Source organism: Myripristis murdjan, chromosome 18 (genome assembly GCF_902150065.1).
Source record: "Myripristis murdjan chromosome 18, fMyrMur1.1, whole genome shotgun sequence".
NCBI classification, from domain to species: Eukaryota; Metazoa; Chordata; class Actinopteri; order Holocentriformes; family Holocentridae; genus Myripristis; species Myripristis murdjan.
Genome location: NC_043997.1, coordinates 12577021 through 12589939, shown reverse-complemented (window position 1 = coordinate 12589939; position 12919 = coordinate 12577021). Strand labels below are relative to the sequence as shown.

At 41.2% G+C, this 12919-nt stretch overlaps 1 protein-coding gene across 1 annotated transcript in view; it reads right to left on the bottom strand.

The window, feature by feature from the left end:
• Positions 1-2951: 2951 nt before the first annotated feature.
• The window catches only part of nat8l (N-acetyltransferase 8-like), a 29728-nt gene continuing 19760 nt past the window's right edge, over positions 2952-12919 (bottom strand). The window contains exon 3 of the mRNA XM_030076625.1: positions 2952-11463. Coding sequence (XP_029932485.1) covers positions 11096-11463 — 368 coding nt within the window. The 3' untranslated portion in view covers positions 2952-11095. The remainder of the gene's footprint in view (positions 11464-12919) is intronic.

The following is a 12919-nucleotide window of genomic DNA, read 5'->3' as shown; positions in this document are numbered from 1 at the left end:
GTCCTCCTCCCTCCCTTTAGCTCTCCCTTAGTCTTCCCTTGCCTTCCCTTACCGCCTGTCTTACCATTTCTGTCGCAACACCTCTCGTTTAAATATGTTTCTTTTCCCTTTTCACTGTTCTAGACAATTCTCTGGTCCCTCTCCCTCCCTCTTGGTGTGCGTTCACCTATCTCCCTTCCCTGAGTTTCTCTTTCCATCTCTAGACTCTCTCTCTGTCTCTATTTCTCTCTCCCTCTCTCCCTCTCTCTCTCTCTCTCTCTCTCTCTCTCCACTCATCCTGCATCCCCATTGCTATGGAAACCAGGCAGCTGCAGCTCCTTCCAGCTCCCAATTCTCGCTTTCACTCCATCCGTATCCGGGGGCAACAGCAGGAGCCACAGACTGGATTGCGCCAGTTCCTTTTTTTTTTTTTTTTTTTTTTGTTATTAAAAAAATTGATTCCCAGTCCTCTTCCTCCTCCTCTCCTCCTCCTCCATTTTCACACCATCTTGTTGAGACCAGTGCTGTTTTATCTGCCCTGTTGCCAAGGTGAAGCTGCAACTTTGAGAGATTCTTCAATATTTATCGGTTCTTAAAATAGTTTGTTAGTGTCATTAAGTAAAAGCCATCAGGCAATGTTAATAACAGATGGCCAGTACCTGAAATATGACATTCTGTTTGAAAAAGTTGCATTCTGATCTTTACTGTATTTGTGCTTTGTTCTTGCTTCTTGAAAAATAAAACTTGCATTTATTCTATTTATTTACAGATGTTCCTGGATGTTCAAGGATGTACCTTGTTTTTAGTTCATTGCTGAGCCTCTTGAAAGATTTGAAATTCAAAGAAACACCTATAAGGAGTAAGGAGTTAAAAGCTAAATTCCCTGGCATCATTCCTGTTTCCCTGGAATGATATAAGAATGAATGAAAGAGTGCTTGGAAAAAAAAAATAAGAGCAAAGGAGAGTTGGGTAAATGTCAGTTTTATTTAATAGAATTTGTGTTATTTTAATGCCCACAAAGCCATGATAGACTCAGTCCTGCTGGGTTTCTCTACTAAACTTCTTCCCTTTGCTGGTTGCACTCAAAGGGACTCGCTGATTCAAAGCAGATGATCTAATTTTACTCAACCGCCAGCATTCAGCACCTCGCTCACTCCCGCTTGTCTATTATCCACTCGTTTGGCGCTGGCTCACTCTCCCTTTTGTTTCATACAGGCCTCTCTACCACACTCACACAAACTGAAAGCTTATACATGTACACACACACACACCTCAGAAATACAGTTTTCTATCACAGACTTGCACACACACTTCCAGGCCCACTGACCCAGTTTCAGTGCCTCTGGCAGAGACAGTGAGACTCTTTCAGCCCCTCATCCACTCCAATTAATACCCTTTATGCCTACAAAATGGGTCCAGGCAGAACCCTGCGACTTGTGACATTTCAAATAAAACCTGACCCCTGTTACCTACTTGAAATGTCACCTCACTTTGCCAGCTAATTATAAGAGTTGTCACTTTTAAAGAGGGTACAAAGGTGACATTTGAAATATCCATCGGATCCAGTAATAGTTCTGCCCTGTCGTGTGCTCATGTTCCTCTAGTTTTGTTTCTTTTTCAGTGGAACAGCCCTTCACTTTGCCTGTTGAACTCGCTGACAGGAATGTGCTCCCCATGTGACTATGCTGATGTGAGTGAAGCTTTTCTCACCAGGTCAGTAAGAGCAGTTTGGACCCAGACCAATGGACAGTGTTATGGAAATCTGCCCCTCTATTCTCTCATTGTTGTGTGGTTTAAGGGTGCACGGCCTTCCCCCTTTGAGAGAGGAGCGTGAGACTGGTATGTGTGCAAATTCTAGAGGGCACTCTGCACTTCTAGGGTAGGGGTGTGAAAAAAAGAGAGGGATGGAGCTAAAACAAATACTAAGATTCAGCTGATGTTATTCAGCTTTTTACGCTCATGTTATATTGTAGTCTGTGTAGATGCAGAAGTCAGTTATACAGCATGCATTAACAGCACACTAGCACTGCACTTTTGCTCCAACATAAGCAGGTGCTTTTTAAATTTTGTTCATTTAAGTAAGTACTGGCACCTAGTCATTTGAATAGGAGAGTATTTTTGTTAGATTATGCCTGTTAGCTCCAACTTTACTTCATTTTACCCCCTGAAACCTAAACGTGTCGCTGATGCACAAAATTCCCTGTATTGTTTTTTAAAAAACACTTCTTTGGTCTATGCAATTTTTTATTTATTTATTTGTTTGTTTATTTGTTGGCAAGTGCAGACTCTCATCAAAAAATATAAAAAATATTTTTAAAAAAGTAGCAATAATAGAAATATTTATAAATAAAAATAAAATAAAACCTCATAACACAAAATAAGGAAAAGTAAAAGACAAAAATCAATATAAAAAATAAATATTTTAAAAAAGACACTTATCAATGTAAATGATATATAAATAATTAATCGCTGCAAGAGTCCATGCTCTCCAGTAAGGAAAAAAATATCCTTATAGCGAGATACATGATAGAAACATGATGTAATAAATTATGTTGGCTTCCACTACATTCCTAGGACATGAATATCATTTGTAATTGTCTGCAACGGGTGTGATGTAGATGAAAATGTACGTGACTTCCCAAATGAGGATGTGAGGATGTTCATTTGCCTGTGAGTGATGCTCATGCTTTAATGACCTGTGTCATTAACAGGAAGGCGAGGCCCGAGGGCTCCTCAGAAAGCTCCAGTTGTCAGGGGCAACGGCATTAGCTTCCCCTAGCTGCCATCCCCATAGCAACCATGAGATGTGTGAGTAGAACCTGTGGCACGCACACTGACGACATTGCCAATCCTTATATCACTTTCACTCTTAATATTTATCTTGAGCTAATTATTTCTAGCTTTCACATTTCCTCCTCTCCTCTCTTTGTGGACCAATAAGGGAAAAAATCAATTAACTGTTGGAACGTATAAAAGCTTAATGCATCGTCATTTTTAATGGATACAATATGTACATCCATTTTTTTTCAACCAATGTCATCATTATCATAATGCAGGAAATCTCATCTTTACATCTATACAGTTTTCCCATTGTTGTCAGTAGAAAAGAAAGGGTTAATAATTGTAATAATAATAATAATAATAATAATAATAATAATAATAGTACTCCTGGTGCAGTAATACAGCATTCTTTCAAAGGAGTGGCGTAAAGGGAACTCAAAGTGAATAGACCCCAATAGAAACCAGGTCGTCACTGCAGTCTCACTGTGAGGTTGGGCAGACCGCTTCAACCAGCAGCATCTTTACTGTGTACAGGTCCCACTTCCCTTCCCTGCTCCTGCTTTTTGTTCATTCAGCTTAACACCACCAGCCTTAGTACTGTACACTACGACCTCTGACCCCACCTCTTTCGGATACACGCCTTGCTATTCCTCGCTTTCATTCCTTCAAATCTCTGTAACCTCTGTAACCCAGTGGGCCCCAGGCGCGCTTTACCCAGCGGCCTACTTTACATAGCTAAGGGCCCCTTTTCTCCCATTCCCCACTGTAGCCAAAAGCACCCTTTCCTCTCCCAGAGGTCCCCTAACCCTCAACACAATTCCCTTGGTTACAATTAAATTCCCTGCCCTCATCCTCCTTTCAGAAGCCCCCTCTCCAGGCTCCCTCTCTGTCATCCATCTATCCATCCCTCCATTTCATCCTCCATCAGGACCGACTGGTTGACCTGCCTGCCTCCCCACAGTGCGGCTGCATATCATTCCCCTGCTGTGCTTTGTGTGGGTCGGTTTCCTGGCAACAGACAACAGCCATGACAGGGCTCCCAGCCAGAGAGAGTCCTTCACACCACAGCAGTTTGCTAGCTAGATAGCTCAGTCCAAAGCCATTGATTTCTACAGCCGTGGCTGCTGCACTGTAAGCTAATGCTGCTGCTGCTGCTGATGCAATGTTAGGCTCTCTCTAGCGACTTGAGAGTTCAAGCAGACAGGCAGGACCATCTCTGCTTGATGCAGACACACCATTGGTCCGTGTAAGATGGCATGCACCATATTCTCTGAAAGTGGTTGCCATTAGTCTTTATGGGGTTGAGATACGGACAGGGACATCTGCGCTACAGTTTTATCTCTTTATTAGTGCTGTAAACTTCTTTAAAATATTTTATATATTTTAAATCCACAGTTTTTGTTACAAAAGGATCAAAAAATAACCCCCAGATGCTATTTACAGTAAAATACACTTTACATCTTTACATTTACTAAATTGCGGATTCAAAAAAAAAGACTTTGAATCTCACTTATAAGAAAAAATCAAGCTGTTTCACAGTCGTGAATCTGGCAGCTGCAGCATGCTGTTTTCTCTTGATTAGTTTTAATTATAGTGACGGAGTGGTGGGAGCGAAGTTGCAGTGCAAGAAGAAACTGTTAAAAGTTACCCGGAAGAGACCACTTTCAGAGCGCCGCAATGCCATCTACTTCCCGTCTGCTTGAACATGCACCTCATTTCCCATTTCTCATTGACATCTGTACAAATATGCAGAGGTACACCTATATACTTCAACTTCAACTTTTAAAAAACACATCTTTGACACCTCTTTGTAAAATAAAATACAAAAAAGAGAATAGTTGTACAATCAAACATCTCTTCAGGCTTCTACATAATGAGTGGTTGCCATGCCAATACTATGATGGCATCATTGCCGTTAGTAATTGGTACAGTAAAAGGGATATAACATCAATGCAGCATTTTGCGTTTTTAATAAAATCCTTAAGATTGTATCTCGTAATCTTGTGTTTTTTGTTTGTATTTATTGCTTGATTAGATGGCACGTGGGCAGGATTTTTCCAAATGATACCAAGTACAGGATTGTGTTGAACAAAATATAGCCACATAAGGAATAAAAATGCAGCAATAACGGTCACCTTTGGCAAATTTCATCTTCCAAAAATAGCCATGGGTCATAGTAGTATCATGTCTTCTGTATATGCTTATGATACATACAGTTGGTAGTATAGGAGGAAAAAACTTTTCAATGTTTATATAGGAAATTAAAAAAAAAAATCTGTACTGTAATAGCAAAACAAGACACAGTTGTGCTACAAGTGCTTATGTGTTCTTGGCACCTGTGGCCTCAGTCCAGAGTAAGTCCTTCTGTATTTGCCACAGTGGAGTGATATCCTCACCAGAGGAAGAGAGAGAGGGAGTCCATGCTGTGGAGTACTGTTGCCGCAGCCCCCCCACCGCTCCCCACTTTTAACTACCAAAGTGGCACGTTCCTCCCTCACCCCTCACCCTCCTCATTAGGTGGAACATTCCAGGCGACAGCCATCTTCTCAGACAAAAACAAACTCCATCAAGATTGGTTAAAACCAGCAGAGATGATAGGTAGCAGTAAATAATACATTAGCGATAGGTAGAGAGAGAGCTATTTACAATCACACAAAATGTCTAACATCTAATGTAGTGGTTTTGTCACTTAATGGAAGAAACAATAGCTGCGTTTTGCCATTTTTTCTTTATCCTTCTCATTCCTACAATAAAATAGCAAACAAAGGAAAGATCCGAAATGCAAAATCGTTCTAAGACCTTAAATGTTGGCAGTTTACATTCATTCCTATGAGTGTACGTCCCAAGGCTTTCGAGGACACATACCCTCTGAGTAACATTAATCATGTAACACCCACAGGATCTGTACATTTGTGCAGTTTGGAAATCGATGCTTATTCACCAGTGGATAATCTGATACGGATCAGGAGGGATATTGATATTTTTACTGTTTGGTTGTTTTGATGGCCAGTACTTAATGCGGCCATGATTTAAGACTTTTAAGACTGCTGAAGTTGAAGCTTTGGCTTCATTTGCCTCAGCTTGTGCCTCCGTTTCTGCTTTCAGAGAGAAAGAGCATTGGATGATCATTTTTGGATTCTAAAGCATTCAAACTAGAAGAGCCATCTCCAATAGGAGAAGCCGTAATGCAGCATACCTTTCTCAAACCTCAACCAATAGCAAAGCACACTCACACTGTCCCAAAATAAAAATAAAAAAAACATCACAGAAAACCAAAAAGTATAAGCTTCAGATTGTTTTTGGATTGTACTTCAGCAGAAAATTTCAGAGGAATGGTATGTTACGAAATTTACACTCTGGTAGAAGTTGCATACAGGTTTATTTCTACATTCTAATATTGAGTATGCTTTACCAGTATCAAATGGCAGGTGAGACTTTGTGTAGGGCATAGCATTCACATGAAATGAGAAACAAAGACAATAGTCAGAAACGTTATCCAATAGAAGTAAATGCATTATAGTCAGTGCACTTTTGTTTTTACTACTCAAAATCACCCATTCACTGCCTAAAGCCATGCAGTCCTCAAGATTTTTGAACTTCAGCATTTGATTACATTGTGTAAGGCCTTGGCAAAGGCGTTCTGAATGATAGTACAATATTTTTTCACAATATGTATCAGTATGCATCATCATTCCCCCACACACATAAGGGGCATCTTAAACTTAAACAAACAAAAATGTTGATGGCAGCAGCAGAAATGGCTCAGAATTCATAGACTTCACATTCCTCCACAAGATCCACACCACAGTCTTGTGTACAATCTTGCTCATAAACGTATCTATGCTCTTAAAGCCCACCTCGTACTTTTAACCTTCTGGCATTAAAAGACCCAGGAGTAACTTCACCCAAGTCTTAATAGAGAATGGGCAGGATAATAAAGGCCCAAATGCACTGGAAGTGATCACTGACAAAAAGTAATTTGCCTTTTTACTGCTGAACTGTCATTCAACAGTTTGACATAAATTCATTCAACTTTTCTGACATTTGACAATTCTGTCTTGCAGTACAGGGAGGAAATATGAGGCCTCAGCAGCACAGGCCCTTACAACTGACAACGGTGATATCAGATTTTATTTAGTGATAAAAAAATGCCCCATAATGTAATAATAGTCTGCTTATTATATTTGCTCTCACTAGCAAAAGAACTAGGCTATATTTTGGTCATACTGTTTATTGAATATAACTCTGATTAATGTCCTACTACCAAATTTTCTGCTTAGTTTGCAGTCTCTGTGTTTATTTTGGTAACGTATTTCAGCCTACAATAAGTCAATGGCTGCTAGGGCTCCAAAAACCTCGCGAAAACACTCAATTTGGTCCTCTGTTAACTCTCTAACATCAACCAAGTTTAGAGCAGATGAATAAAGAACATTTGACATACCACTCTATGCATCTTCTGCATGTTGGCCTGATGAAAACATAGGTTTACTTTTGATAATGCAAGTGTGAGATGTTTCCAGTGCATTTCTGCCTTTGTATTACTTGTAGGATTTCATGGGAGACTGTCAGTTTGGCTCAATTTAGTTAAAGTAAAAAAAAAAAAAATGAATATGTTACTTGTTAGGTGTCTGTCTTTTTACATGGCTTAAACAAATGGAGGCGAGTATGACAAGCCTTAGACAGTGCCATGGGACCTGGCATAGATAGGCATCTCAACAGCTTACTGTAGCTAAGGCCATCTTTTGTCCACTGTGGTAAGAGGGGGATTATGTATGTCCCACAATACAAAAAAATAGTGGTGCAAGGATAAACAGAATTCATATCCAAAAGAAAACAGGTATCTATTTGCATGGTGCAGAGTGAGACGGTAGGGGTTCATTGTCCTGTTTGAGGACACTTCTGAAGGGAAATGGCTGGTACTTGAAGCAAACCTGGGACTGCAAACCCTGCTGTCTGTGTTTCCTTTATCTGCAAATAATAAACCTGACAAACATAATTTGTTTGGTGGTGATGGTGAAGCACAGGGTTTTATTTGTGTGATGTGGGAGAATACCTGTTTTCTTTTGCATCATTCCAACACCCATTGATGATCTCAGTACTGCAAAGCGTTTGGGAACCTCACTACAAGCTGGTTTACTACTGGCAGTCAGACCTACAGGCTTTTCTGTGGAAGTGACACCCACACTTCCATTGTGATCAGGGATGGAAAATAACGTTTTGTCTGCAGGCAAAAGTCTGATATATCAGAACTTCAACAGCCATATTTCAGATTTTCCAGCTACAATTTTAGAATAGGACTTAAAAACAAGGGTTGGCTTCCTGCCAAAGTGGCCAGTAGATTGGACAAACTTACCCGCCCAGGCCACAGATTTAGGACCATTGGCTAGTGGCTGGTGTTAACTTTGCACCCTGTTCATGATTACAGAGAATTAAGATCATTAAAGAATAATAATAAAAAATAAAACAATAAACCACAACCAGAACGACAAGGCTGCGATTCCACTGTATGCCATGTGCTAGGAGTGTCTCCTCCAAAAGTTATATTTGCATTCAAAGACACATTTCATGCAAAACAGATTTTTTTTTTCAAACAAAGAAACACACATTTTTTTTATATGTTCATCTAAAAAAGAAGCTTATTTTCTTTTCATATATATATATGTATATATATATATTTATATCAGTTAGATTTTTTTTCTATACTTTTCCAGGGCAGGCACCGTACACACACCGGGTACAGAGGCATGCCACACTTGCATTGCTTTTGCATTCTACAGTTGGTTGGCTGGCAGGCATGATGTCATCCAGGCAGTGCCGCAGGTTGGTGAGTGTATCCTATCTCTGCACCAATTCTGCATATGCGCACGCACGCGCACACACACACACACACACACACACACACACACACACACAATATCTTTTACTTTCTATGCTCTCTTTTTCTAACACACACACACAAAATCATTCATCATTCTTGCAAACTGGTACTAATCCCACAAATATATGCAGAGGGAGCGTCACACTGCTTAGATGACATCTCAGTGGGGGCGGGTCTAGGGTTGGTCCAACAAGCTTCAAATGTAATAATAAAAGCAGCGCAGCAAGGCTCTGTGGCGCATGCAGAGATGGGCAGGAAATGGGCGGGGCCTGGCATTGGAGGGGGTCAAAGGTCAATGGAGGGTGGGCAGGTTCAAATGGAAGGTGTAGGGTCTAGCCCAGGGTTGCAGACAGATTCATGAATGGGAGAAAGAGATGGCATGATGGGGGAGAGGATGACAAGGCAAGAAGGATCAGTGGTAGCTTCATGATGTTTACGTTAGTATTCTCTTTTTTCTCTTTTTTCATATTATGTGATTTTTTTGTTGTATTTCTTCCTTTTTTTTGAAATTTTACTTTGTACAAGTAGTGTGATGACACAACTTAGGCTCAGAGTGGTGGGTGGCTGAATCTACTGCTGGTTGTATGGTAGGAGGATGGAGATTGAGAGGTGTTATGGGAGATACGTCTTTTTGAGGGTATGTTCGCTACATGAGTTTTCAACCTCTATACACAATATAAATACATAGAGGGGTAACACTAATGTCAGTATAATGGTATATTCATTTATTTGCTATTTGTGCTCAGTTATGTACTGTAGGTTTGCAAATATTGCTAGTAGTCATGTCTTACCCAAGTTGTTCCCCAATAACCTGGATTAAGTATATGGTGAGTAGACTGCAGCTACTTTGTAATTGTCATAGTTTTGACAATAAAATTTGCATACTACAATGTAGTAATATGACTTTACAGTTATAAAATTACTAATTATCAGTCAAATACTAAACATATTGAAAAATGTTAGAATTTATCTCGCTTCAATCAGTAAACAATTTATAAGTACACATAGAAACCAGTATTGTTTAGTTAGATAATACTTGACTCATAGCAAGAAAGATGCATGTGTGTTCATGCATCAAACATATGATTTAAATTAGAAATAGGTTAATTGTTCATCACTCACTGTTGAGGCATGGTCTAGCATTTGGCCATAGTGCCATCAAACACATGTACTCACACACACACACACACACATACACACACTCCTTGACTCCTTGTACAACTTCACGTCACATACTCTAACAATCACGCACACATACACACACACAAGCTCTGACATGCATCTATATTGTATCTTGGGATCTGTCTGTGCGACATTGCATCGAGAAAGCTCCACCCTCCTGTCATCCCAACCAATCAGAGACCCTCTCCACAGCTCCAGTGAGAAAAAGGAGGCAGTTAAAAAAATGATGGTGGCTCTAGAGGAGAGGATAAAGGAAATGGAGGGAGGGATAAACCACCAAATCAGATAGTCGGAGCAGAAGGAAGAGGAGGAACAGTGAGGAGATGCATTGTGTTGTTTCCTGTCTAGAACACAGGATGTACAGAGTGCATATCCCAGTATCCATCCAGTCATCCTTCTCCTCCACTAAGGGGATTAGTACGAGACTCTTGCTGTGCTTCAATATGGTGTCTTGTAAGACTGGCTAAAGGCCAAATGACTTAGTCTGTGTGTGATCACGCTCTGTTTACAATGCACACACAAAATGTTACATTGCAGAAATACCGTAAAAGAGCATGGGTTTGTGCATATGTCACAACCCCCCACTTTTTACGCTTCTTTCTCTCCAGGGAGCTGATGTCTGCCCCTCCCCATCCATCCATTCCTCTGTCCACCCCCCGATGAGACAGAATGCTAATTTCTCATCCTACTCAGCTAGGTCTACACCCGTTTGCTGAACGCTGCTGTAGGGACATAGGGAGGAGTTGGAAGGGAAGGGGAGTCTTGAGATAATGGGGGAGGGGTAAAGAGGGGCATTGTTGCATCGAAATGAAGGGGGAATATTGATCAGAGTCACATGACCTCAGAATCAAAGGGAAAGGGGAGGGTACCTCATTGGGGATGCCAGTTAGATTGGAATGGGACGGCGAAATATGTGTATATGCCCAGTTGGGGGGGGTGTGGGAGAATCCCATGGGAAAAGATAAAATAAAAAGTAGACTAATAAAATAGAGGGAAAAACAAGTCTTATTCAAATGAAAAAAGTATAATACAAAAAAACAGCAACAAAAGCATAATATTAATTTTAAAAAAAGTTAGTGACTTTAAAGGTGAAATAGTAGAAGTGTTTAGTAGAAGAAGTTAACTCTAATGACACAAAATAAATAAAAGCTGTCGGAAGAGAAGACGTGGTTGGGGCTCGCACGGCAGGTCAAGGAGGGTCGTGTCTCTCTCTCTCTGTCCCTCTCTCTCTCCATCTCCCCCTCTCCATCTCTCTCTCCCTCTCCCTGTCATCTCTCACTCCTCGCGGAGCTGCAGACGGTAGTGGCTATAGCGGATCTGGAAGAAGAGCCTCTCCAGCGGTGAGCGGCTCATCCCGGGGAGCCGGTAGTCCTCGCTCTCGCCCGTCCGACGGAAGCCCAGTGACTCGTACAGCTTGTGGGCGGCCATCTTGACAGCTGTCGTGCCGAGGACCACAGCAGCGTAGTTGTTGCGCACAGCGAACTCCAGGACACGGCGGCCCAGTGCCTTTGCGATGCCTTTGCCACGGTAGCGTGAGTCCACCGACATGCGCCGCAACTCCACCGTGTTGTCATCCTCACGACCCTGCGCCGCCACAATGCCCACCACTCGGCCTTCCAGCACCGCCACCCAGAAACAGGAGCCTAGCAGGGGACATGGGGCAGTACAAAGTTAGTTTAAATGTGGCTCAGTTTGGGCAAGTGATTTTTCACAGAGACAATCCATCATGTTCACTCTGGTACATTTATTATTTCTATAAATTATTTTAATAATTGCCCACTTGGCATCCATTGCACTCCAGACCAGCCTAGAAGGGGCTTCCCCCTCTTTTTCTTCCCAATATTGTCACTGTAAGAGTTTAGGACAGGGGGTGTTGTTTCAGGCCCTTTTTTTTCTGGCCCATTTCGACTATAAGAGCTAAGCGAGACATGCCATGAAGGCTATTTCATGAGAATCATTTCCATTGGCTACATGGTTCCAGGTAAAGCTCGGATCCTAATTTTCAGCCTTTCTCGGGAGGCAATAATAAAACCAGAGTACCAGCATCCTTTAAGAGGAGCGAGCAGGGTTGTTGATAGTGATTGGTCAAGCACTGGCTTGACAACCCCTTCGTAAACATACCCTATCGTTAGAGGGCTACAACGCAAAACCAAACCACAGGCTGCAAAAACAAACGGCAAAACAATTCAAAATGCAACTGTTACAAACAGAAAGGTGCATGCCTTTATCAGTATTTGTACCTTGAATGCCTTGGGTGTACTGTTAGCTGGGAAGCATAGAGGAGCCTGCTTTTCATAGGCAAGCAGGAGGAGAAAAAGCCTCCTCCTGATGCTAAGCAAAAATGGCTATATAAAAGGCATGTATAAAAAATGTCAACATGCAAAGGGGTTAAACTAGGTAGGGTTAAATTGCCCAATGCATCACAGCTGTTCTGATTTGATTGACTGTTTGACTTGGTTTTTAATTGAAGTTTTATGGCATTAAGCAGAAGCTCAACTTAGTTGTTATATTGACTCGATTATTTTATGAGGCACGTTCTACACCCTTCATGGTTGTGGCTTGGTGGAACAGAAAATAAAATACATTCCCTGTATCACTGGTACAAACATGTCCCTGGCCATGGAACGTTCCAGGTTACTCTTAGTTGTCGAAAAGGGCCATTTGTTTTCTATAAAATGTGGGCCTGCAAAGCCCTTTCATACTGTAACAGTGACTAAGGGCTCTGAATTATCTTGAATTTAGGATATGAAAGTAAGGGAGAGAGTCTAAAGCCTTCTGTTGTGTGGTTTAACACTTTAATCGTTTTACACTTTGCATATTTTCAATTTTCAGTTATCGGACAGAGATAAATGATAGAGACCCTTTCACTTAGCATCTGCAACACACCATGAACCTCTATACTATTTTTAAAATTTAACTTGGAATTGATGTACTTTTCTGACACTGGACAGCATTGTCTTTGGCATCGCTTTTTATTGAACTCAGTGATAGCTGGCTAGTCCACTAGACTAGCCAGTCTAGTCTAACCAGTTAGTCTACTAGACTAGCCAGTCTAGCCTAACCAGTTAGTCTACTAGACTAACCAGTCTAGTCTAACCA